The sequence below is a fragment of the Argentina silus genome, assembly GCF_951799395.1.
Source record: "Argentina silus genome assembly, chromosome: 22".
NCBI classification, from domain to species: domain Eukaryota; kingdom Metazoa; phylum Chordata; class Actinopteri; order Argentiniformes; family Argentinidae; genus Argentina; species Argentina silus.
The window spans coordinates 3,420,596-3,430,607 of record NC_139676.1 but is presented as its reverse complement, the minus strand read 5'-3'; the positions used below and the strand labels follow the sequence as shown (position 1 = coordinate 3,430,607).

The following is a 10,012-nucleotide window of genomic DNA, read 5'->3' as shown; positions in this document are numbered from 1 at the left end:
AAAATAGTATTAGCATATGTGTACACCATTTCTGCCCGCTACAACATTATGCCAGATCGCCTTTCTACTGTAACATATTAATAGTGTGATCAAACCTATTGATGAAAACAGCTTACTACGGTAAAGCATCTCAATGAAATTCAGATAATGAGTTGAACATAAAATCCAAGGCCAGGCTACACCATCATTTGAAAAGGTGGAACAGATTTTTTTACTATTTCACTTTGTCTTGTATATTGAAGCACAAGAGGGATAGCTGGTGATGTAGTTACAACATCTATGTTTGATTTAGTAAAGTTTAGTAAAGTCAATCAATGTCTATCTGGTTCTCTCCCTTCCTCTGTCCCAAACCTTTACTCGCTCTCTCTATCTCTACCATTTTCTCTACACCACATTGATGTACTCGTGGTTGGTGTAAGAGTCCATGGTTACACCAGTGTATGAGTGGGACACGTTTAAACTTCAGGGAACAGCATGGAGAATAGGGACCCAGGGATGGAATGTGCTCCTGGCTGTCATCCCGTTCACAGCCAGATGGGGGCAGTGTGGATCTTCTGGAACTGCACCAATACACAGGTCCTCAAATGACCACCGAACACCTAGCTCGTGAAGAGACTATGTATACGGAATGCGTGTATGTTCATAGCTCCACTTTGTTTGCTATAACTATCCAATAGTTCAAACTACAGTATTACTAACCATTATTAGTCTCACTAATAGATCTAGTCTGAAAGGATACCGAGTACCAAGTGGCAGGTCATTTAATACACACTCCTCACCAGCGAAATTACGGCAACGAAAACTTAATCAAGTTTATTCAATCCACCTCCTTGTTTTCATTTCGTGCAAGTCGGGTTGTAAACGAGCGGGAGGGGAATCGAGAGCAAAAACTCTAGGGGGGAGGAAACTTGCTGACCAGTGTTTAATTCCTGTTCTGAGATTAAACCATTATTATTAGCCTTATTTACCATGGTTAATATTTAACCAATTTAATCACCTATTCTGAGGTTTTGGGAATGTGGTCATGAAAGTTCAGTCACTTGCTGCGCCCATCTCTCTTTGCAGTGAAATGACGCTCTCTGGTGGGCAGAGAAAGTAGGCCTATGTCAGCGTTTCACTACCCAAACACACACTCTCTCACTCTTTATGAGCTTTATTGGCATACACATGTGCTGTTCATTAAGCTAAATATAATAGTTCCTTTAAGCTAAATATAATAAAATGAATAACAAATATTAACGGCAACACAGACTGTAAATACAGTCTCTCTCACACACACACTCTCACTCTAAAACATGACCCTAACTAGAAGGACATGACTCCAGTGTAGAGAGAAGATTTATTATTGGTTGACAACATAAGACAGAGAGCAGAACTCCTTCACAATCATAATGTAACTCAAACATGACATCATAACAATACACAGGCATACAGACAATATAAAAAAATAAATCTCATTCATGTAGCTTTGATATTTGGATTTGCTAAGAGCCATAACATTTCTCTCTGCAGGTTTTTCCTTTTCCATCACAGCATTCCAAATATGATATCCGGCTGGAAGACAACAAACATGGAAAACCAAGTGAGTTAGTGTTCCTATTCCAGCTGCGGTCCACGGACTAGGTCTTAGAGTAGAGTGCATATTGACTTGGAGTGCATCTCAATTGTTTAAAGAAGCCTCCTCTCCCTCTGAACTGATCTGAAAACACAGGAGAGGATAAGGATAATGGTGTACGCCTATTGGGAATCTGGGAATCTGCTTCCTGTTTTCCAGAGCAGATGGAAGAGAGGAGTCCACTCTAGACTATTGAGATGAAGCCAATTCATATGTGCGGATAAAATGTGATTTGATTGGCTGAAAGGAGTGTCACTCACCCGCTGGAGGAAGTGCTGTCCCAGGAAGGAGGAACTGGGTGTGGGCGGGCCTTCCTGTCCCCCAGCCTTACATCGGAGGTAACCATAGAGATTTGCTGCCTGGAGAGAGATACCAGCTACCACTAATGCCTATAAGAAAAAGTGGGAAGAGAACAGTTTACATTTCGTGTGTGTGTGTGTGTGTGTGTGTGTGTGTGTGTGTGTGTGTGTGTGTGTGTGTGTGTGTGTCTCACCAGCCATTTGATCTTGAGGGAGAAGAGTGTGCTGAAGAAGAAACCAGTCCAGATGAGAGGACAGATGATTAGTCCCAGCCAGAAGATCCTAGCCTCCGCCTCTGTCCCACAGCTACGGCCTTGAGGGGAGCTCTACATCCACCCACACACACACACACACACATACACACACCCACACACGTTAATAAATTAAACTACTGTACATACCACACGCACACACATACACATACACAGTGCAGTGTCACTAACCTTTCTCGCCTCGAACACCCAGAGGCTCTTCCCATCTTCATCGATCTGATTCCACCAGCGTAGTCCCACCAACAGCCTGCCTGTCACATTCTAACACACACAAGAACACACACAAGCGTGCACACATAAGTTCACACACACACACACACACACACACACACACACACACACACACACACACACACACACACACACACACACACACACACAAACACACTGCTTGAGCAAAGGAATATGTGTGTGTGTGTGTGTGTGTGTGTGTGTGAGAGAGAGAAAGAGAGAGAGAGAGAGACGCAGATAGAGAGAGAGAGAGAGAGCTGTCACTGTCCTCTCACCTTAACAGACCAGAAGTCGCAGGAGAGCAGAGTGATGATCATGACGAAGCAGGAAGCAAAGCTCTTACTGAACCAATCACAGAGTAGATAAGTTACTATGGCGGCGACCCGGAAGAACAGGTGGAAGAAGGAAGCCATAGGATGTCTGAAATCACACAACCAATCACAGAGAGGTCTATATCACTCACAGAAAGGCATAGCATAGCCTACCAGTCCAACAAAATCACAGTCCAGCCAACTGTACAAACAAAGCTAGTTTGTTGTACCGCGAGTGGTTCTTTAGTCCCTTAAGATCTTATGAGAGGTGACAGCCAATGAAAGTTGTATATTTAAGAATGTAGGTAGGCTATTCACACTCAAGGGACCACCTAACAGACAGACAGACAGACAGACAGACAGACAGACAGACAGACAGCAAAATGTGAGTATTCTGCACTCCATTTGAAAGCCAGTATAGGGATATGAAAGATTGCACAATGCCCATTGCTGTATACTACATTATTTTGTGAAGTTAATTAAGTTAAAATAAGCTATTAAAACAGATGGACTCTCTAGCTCTCTACTCTGTGGATGCTGATCTCGAGGATGCCAGTAGCAACACTGACACACTACGCATGCGTGGCTGAATGTAGCCTGGTTCTAAATTATGTTGAAATATGTAATTATTATACCCTCATTGGTCTAAATTAGTCGTTGTGTGCAACGGGACAAGTAGATATTGTCCCCCTTCTCTCTTACCTAATTCTCGCGCTTCTGAGCGCTCTCTCCTCTTCCTCCTCGGTACCAAAATCGAGCTCCACATCCTCGGTGTCATCCACCATCGGCTGTACGGACGCAACCGACACACAAACAAAATAACTATGAGACACGGCCGCATAAACAACCTACACGCAAATACTCATAGGGGCATATTACCTGTTTCATTTTGTATTTCCTGTTATTTTATTTTGTTGTGATTTCCCGTGGTCCAGATAATGCTGCTGCTGCCATCTGATCTGGTCCCCTTATTATGGTGACCACTATAATGAAACGGGTGTTGCGGTGAAATAGGTCCGACACGCTAAAACAGAGAGTGAGAGCATCTGGCGCCAGAAAGGGGAACTGCCGGCAGGTTGTCCATGGAGTGTCGCTGTCACTGCACACGAAGAATGATTGAATGACTCATTAGAGATAAAAGGCCCCGTCAAAATACTCTTCAGATGCTTCCTCCCTTTCTTCCTCACTCACTCACTCAGTCACCTCCCTCCCTCCCTTCCTTCCTTCCTTCACACATAAACAGACAAACACAAACACTGCTACGGAGCTGATCTCTGCACACACTCCCTGACAGAGAGCGTCTCCACAGCAGAGTAAACAACCAATATTTGGACAGCAGGGATTACCAGCCTACTAGTGTTTGTTGATGTCGTATTATAGGATTACATATGTTTCACACACTCTTTATGTAGACCCAAGAGTTCTTATGATCATAGAAATGAATGATAAACACACTTAGGAGAATATCCGACACATATTGCAGTGTGTGCAGTCTGGTTGTTCTCTCTCTCTCTCACACACACACACGTTTATCTCCTTATGTTAGATGAGCATAGCAGATGTACTGATGAACACAATGTCTAGGAATCACTGTACAGAAGACACCCCGAGATATGATGTTCTTTTATGTGTAATAATTAAGTAATTTTCATAAAAACCCCCATCAACAACGATCTGTATTTCAAATCGAGACTTGCACTGTGAAGTACGGTACCATCAACATGTCGGTATTACAAGAGGGAAATTCCACCGCCGCACATGCACATGCACATGCACATGCACATGCACATGCACATGCACATGCACATGCACATGCACATGCTCCCACCCACAATGTACTGGCAGTATAAAAGCATCCAAAGTGACTTACAGTTAACACATCCAATACAGTTAACACATCTAATACAGTTAACACATTCAATACAGTTAACACATCCAATGCTATATACCTAAAAATAGAATTGACAGTATACACTCACTGAACACTTTATTAGGAACACCTGTACACCTTCTCATGGTGAAGGTGGTGTAATGGTGTATGGAAGTTTTCTTGGCATACTTTGGGCCCGTTAATACGTATCAATCATCGCTTGAATGCCACAGCCTATTTGAGTGTTGTTGCTGACCATGTGCATCCCTTCACGGCCACAATTTACCCATTTTCTAATGGCTACTTCCAGCATGATAAAGCACCATGTCACAAAGCAAAAGCCGTCTCAAACTGGTTTCATGAACATGACAATGAGTTCAGTGTTCTTCCCAGACACCAGATCTGAGTCCAATCGAAAAATCTGCAGGAATTGCGTGATGTAATCATGTCATCATGGACCGGAATCTCAAAGGAATGTTTCCAACATCTCGTGGAATCAATGCCACGAAGAATTGAGGCTGTTTTGAGAGCAAAAGGAGGCCCTACCCAGTATTAGTATAGTGTTCCTAATAAAGTGTTATGACCCATTTTGGAATCTAACTCGCAACTGTAGTGTTGCCAGCTCCATACTCTTATGAGATATCAGAACTACTAACCAGGTCTATTCACTAGTAATATAGTTTACAGTAGTAATAAAAAGGTGGGGGAAACACACAAAAAGTGTTAATCATTTTCTCCGGTGTCCAGCATTTTACCCACCTTTTCTTTTTGCCACTACACCCCTGCTATTCACCCACACAGAGAGAAAGACAGAGAGACAGAGAGACAGACAGACAGACAGACAGACACAGAAAAAAGGCATTGTGGCTGTGGATATACAGCGTGTGAATGTGTGTGTGTGTGTGCGTGCCGCACATCAGTGTGTGTTTGTGTTGTGTGCATGTGTGTCTATATACTACAGGGATAGGCATGTAGGAAGTCTCTCAGTCCAGAGCTGAGTCCAGGCAGATTGTCTATGTTGCTGGCTCCATGTGTGTCTATGAGCCTCCTCCTACACAACTCCTGTAGCCTCTGAGGTCGGTGTCTGCGATGCGGCCACCTCAGCCTCTTACGGGAAGAGCTCATGTAGAAGTGTAGCAGGGCAAACAATGAATCAAAACTCTTTTTGCTGCCGTGTAGGCTGAAGTGCTGACCGTTCAGGAGTACTCGCACACTGGTGGGGTCCGAGTCGTCACGGTAACTCAGGGTGAAGAAGACGTCCGGTTGACCGCTGTCCCTGGTGGCATAACATATAGAGATAATTACAGTATTTGTCACAACATGATTAAATCACATTATTCTATATCTTACATCACGACATGACCTCTCATTGTACAGTATATCACAAGACAACATGACACAACCACACTATCACAGCACAACACATGGATATGAGGCTACATACCTGCATAAACAAACTGTGTGTGTGTGTGTGTGTGTGTGTGTGTGTGTGTGTGTGTGTGTGTGTCGTGATGGTGATGATGTTACCTGATGAGAAAGGTGCCCTGGGGTGTGTGTTCCAGTATGCTGTGAGCGTCCTCCATGGTCATTGGGCCCCAGTAGTAGTCGCTGTGCTGTAGCTGGTGGTGTGTGTGTGTGACCAGACGGCACTCAGCCTCGCTGGCGAACGGTCGCAGGTGGGTGGGCCAGGGGTCCGGGCTTGGGATGTGGCAGTCCACAGGAGCGATAGGTGCTAGAGGCGTGGCTGCTCTGGAGGGGACCTGCTGGACCTGGGCCTGCGTTTCTGGACCGGGTCCTTCCTGGTTCTGGGTCTGGTTCGGCTCAAGGTGGTCTAGTTGGGTCAGGTTGTTCTGCTGGTCTGGAGGCTCTAGAATGGGTCTCACCCGGTCTGGGTCCCGAGGCTGAAGCTGGTCCTGGTAGTTTAGGCTGGGTCCAGCCTGGTGTTGGCTCTGGATACAGGCCCCCAGGGTACTGTTGTCTGGGCCTGTTTGGTTCTGGTCTTGGGTCAGATGGTCTAGGCTTGCTTCTTCTCCTTTTGTGTTATTGTGGACTAGGAGCTGGTTCTTTCCTCCTTGTTCTAGGACTCCATTTTCTCCCGTTCCATTCTGGTCTTGTGTCTCTGCTGCACAGCTCTGTGTTATCTCTTTGCTTCTGTCTGGATTGTCTGTGAGCATTCTACCTCTATTAGATCCTCCTCTAGATCTCCCATTAGTGGATCCCCCATTACTTGATCACTTGATCCTCTGTGACTACGTTCTATGCCTCAAGATCCCCATACTAAGATCCCCCCATAGGGACCCACACTGCAGTGAGTGGTCTGAAGAAGGGATCTGGAAAAATGTCGAGTGATCTGGAGGATTCGGCTGTGCTCTTCAGTGAATGATCTGGAGGATTCTGCTGTGCTCTTCAGTGAATGATCTGGAGGATTCTGCTGTGCTCTTCAGTGAATGATCTGGAGGATTCTGCTGTGCTCTTCAGTGAATGATCTGGAGGATTCTGCTGTGCTCTTCAGTGAATGATCTGGAGGATTCTGCTGTGCTCTTCAGTGAACCTGTGCATTCCTCTGTGGTCTCATCCACAGTGACCTCAAACGACCTGAAGTAAAGAGGGACAGAGAAAGACCAGATGTTACTACGTTCATCTTTCTCTGTTTAACCACACCACTGTCATTTATAGGGACTGTGGTCCCCCTCAACTTCTTGTAGCAGGGACTCACAGGTTGTGGCTCTGGATCTGCAACCTCGAGGACCACTAAGACCTAACCCTGGAAGACTGACCAAGTTGCTGCTTATGGTTGACGGGTGCGGTCAGCAAATGCTACTCACTGCTACTCTAAAGGAATAGGTCAGCAAATGCTAGAACCACTGCTTGTCTCAAGGACCAAACAGTGACAATAAACATGTCATATCTATAATTACTACCCTACAAGTGGAGATAGTTATGCTGTGTTATCAGATGGAGAGAAAGGCCTTTCACTTTCTATATGAGTGTTGCTGTGTAGGCAAGTTTAGATTAAATTATTCAAACAAGTATCGTATTACAGTTAACTCTTCATACGTCCTCGGCAACAGAGAACTCCTTCCAATGCAGTGATCTTTTTTCCTTCCTACTGGAAATGTACACATTATTAACAGTGGTTAATGTGTTGAATTTCAAAACACTTGAGAAATGTATCCACTTCAATAATAAACTAAACATTCATTTCAGATTTGTTTGTTGAAGCACTTACTTGGTGAACGTCTGTTTGAATCACACTGCCACACAATGTTCTTGCTATGAATGCATTTTCAACACATTTAAGTGCATATGTTAAGTTACGTTTCTCTTTAACAACTTGTACATTGCAAGTGTTGATGTTTGTAAAGTAATTTGTACTGTATTGAAATATTATTGCAAATAGCAATAACTGAGTTGCTCTTGGTATCTGCATGCTCAAGTTTGACGCATTTAGGACAGTTGCACATTAGAAGAAGTGACATTAGGACACCTTGCAGAATTCTATCTGCAGCAATTCATGTCTGTGTATTGCAGATATACGCATAATAGTCCAAGCTTATAACGGTCTGAAACAGCTATGGCAGATAGATAACACCATTACCAAGTTATTCTACGTAAATCTAGAACATTTAATCAATCAGATTCGTGCATTGAGTTGCTGTCATACCCCTTCAACAATAACCATTGGTTTCAAATGTATACTTGTCTGCTGTTGAATCAAGTTTTTTTTACTTACCTGAAAAGCTTGGCTTGCTGCCTACGGTACAGACTCGAGACGTTGACAGGGATAGATTTTTGTTGCGGGATTGGTTTTTGATGCAATAGCAACACAAACCACAATGCTCTATGAATAAATGGGCGATATTTTAGCAGTATAGGCTACAAAACGCAATATACTGTTGCTCCGAAGGTCGTGCCCTGTTAGCCTCGAATGAAGCAGAACTTCTGTCTCCTAAGAGAAATTACCTATTTGAATATACTGCACCTTATAGGTTTTAGGACAACCGCGCACTAACTCCACCTCTTTTCGTCCTAGCCCATGTCCACCGAGTTCTAAGAAAACAAAGAACTTTCTCTTTCATTACAAAAACATCAGGTTTACCAGGCATGTCTAGGAAGCAAGACTTGTACTTAGAACGGATATGGTAATTTTGGGTTTGAATGACGCGAGAGGCTCTAGCCAGGGAAAGAATGGAGAAAATGTGTTGTGGAAATCTATACGTGTTGGTATGACGAAAACTTCATCTTTATATAGGTGGTGTGATCTTTGACACACATAATGGCAGTGATGGAGATGGGGGAGGCACTTGACTTATAAACACAGTGTGGTAGACCGACGCCGATACGTAAGCCCAAGTTCTTACCAAGCCCAAATTAATACCCTTCTGAAGACACACCTACATACACGTAGGTTAATGCTCTGCACCCTCAATACATTTCCTTTATGTACCACCCATGTTGCGAACAATACTTGTATTAGGATCACACAAGCTCAACACACCCACCTATACACACTTACCTATACACACTTACCTATTCCTCCACACTTGTTACAGCGATGCAGTATAATGGCTCTCTGTTAAGGTCTTTATCTGTCCTCTGTAAACCCTAGTCCCCACAATAATGTAGACCGAGCCACAATGTGAGCTATTTTGTGTATGTGTGTGTGGGTTAGCCTCTGAATTACCTGTGTGTGTGTGTGTGTGTGTGTGTGTGTGTGTGTGTGTGTGTGTGTGTGTGTGTGTGTGTGTGTGTGTGTGTGTGTGTGTAAAAGACAAAAAGGGGAGTGAATTGTGTCCTTGACAGCTGCTCAACGATTGACTTTCACTTTCACTCTCTCTGGTCTCTTCTCTGAAATCATGTGACATATTAGCAGTGTGTGTGTGTGTGTGTGTGTGTGTGTGTGTGTGTGTGTGTGTGTGTGTGTGTGTGTGTGTGTGTGTGTTTGTTTATAGCTATTTATTATAAAAAGAGGGATGTCAAAGAGTCATTGTTGCTATGGGGGAACTTGAGTCAGTGATATCTACTTCCTCTAGGCTGTACTAATATCAGGGTCTGCTTACTGTAAAACTTAATGATGACCGTTATTGCTGTTTTAGAGAAGTTCCACATCATTGCTTAAACAAGGATTTAACTGTTCTCTGCTTTCTGAATCACCTGACCTGTTTCCACTGCACAACAATAAGGGTTTTACTGGATTCAATCATTTTAAACTGAAAAGTGAACATCAAATCTGTTTATTATTATTGACATTCACAGAGGCTGTGTACTGTATGTCAAGTAAGAATAGAAATAGAAAGAAAGTATAGTAAGAAATATATCATAACACTTTCATAGCACATTTTGCATATCATAGAACCAAGGCAAACAGCAAGGTGCCTTAACTACAGACGGAGGATCAGATGACCCTGCCTTCA

At 43.6% G+C, this 10,012-nt stretch overlaps 2 protein-coding genes across 6 annotated transcripts; both read right to left on the bottom strand.

Moving 5' to 3' along the window:
- Positions 1–524: 524 nt before the first annotated feature.
- On the bottom strand, positions 525–3,689 carry LOC310822017 (Golgi apparatus membrane protein TVP23 homolog A-like; the record flags this gene model as incomplete). Its single annotated transcript, XM_083694306.1, has 7 exons — positions 3,608–3,689; positions 3,431–3,516; positions 2,693–2,837; positions 2,358–2,447; positions 2,109–2,240; positions 1,876–2,004; positions 525–560 (listed from the first exon to the last, which is right to left on the bottom strand). Exons 1-7 carry the CDS (start codon positions 3,614–3,616, stop codon positions 525–527), a joined length of 627 nt encoding a protein of 208 aa, XP_083550432.1. The 5' UTR covers positions 3,617–3,689.
- A 648-nt stretch (positions 3,690–4,337) lies between these two features.
- Positions 4,338–9,259, bottom strand: LOC310821656 (uncharacterized protein). 5 transcript variants are annotated; one of them, XM_083693785.1, is made up of 3 exons: positions 9,129–9,259; positions 6,126–7,193; positions 4,338–5,874 (listed from the first exon to the last, which is right to left on the bottom strand). In XM_083693785.1, exons 2-3 carry the CDS (start codon positions 6,770–6,772, stop codon positions 5,547–5,549), a joined length of 975 nt encoding a protein of 324 aa, XP_083549911.1. In that variant the 5' UTR covers positions 6,773–7,193; positions 9,129–9,259; the 3' UTR covers positions 4,338–5,546. The 5 variants fall into 5 exon arrangements, with proteins under 5 accessions (XP_083549911.1, XP_083549912.1, XP_083549910.1 ...); XM_083693786.1 differs by having other exon boundaries at positions 9,115–9,239; XM_083693784.1 differs by lacking the exon at positions 9,129–9,259 and adding an exon at positions 8,332–9,102.
- Between the last annotated feature and the right edge of the window lie 753 nt (positions 9,260–10,012).

Coding starts and splice junctions, on each gene's coding strand:
- LOC310821656 (XM_083693785.1), bottom strand. CDS start 6,772: ATGCTCACAGACAATCCAGACAGAAGCAAAGAGATAACACAGAGCTGT. Junction 5,875..6,125: donor CAGGGCACCTTTCTCATCAG/GTAACATCATCA, acceptor TTATGCCACCAG/GGACAGCGGTCAACCGGACG.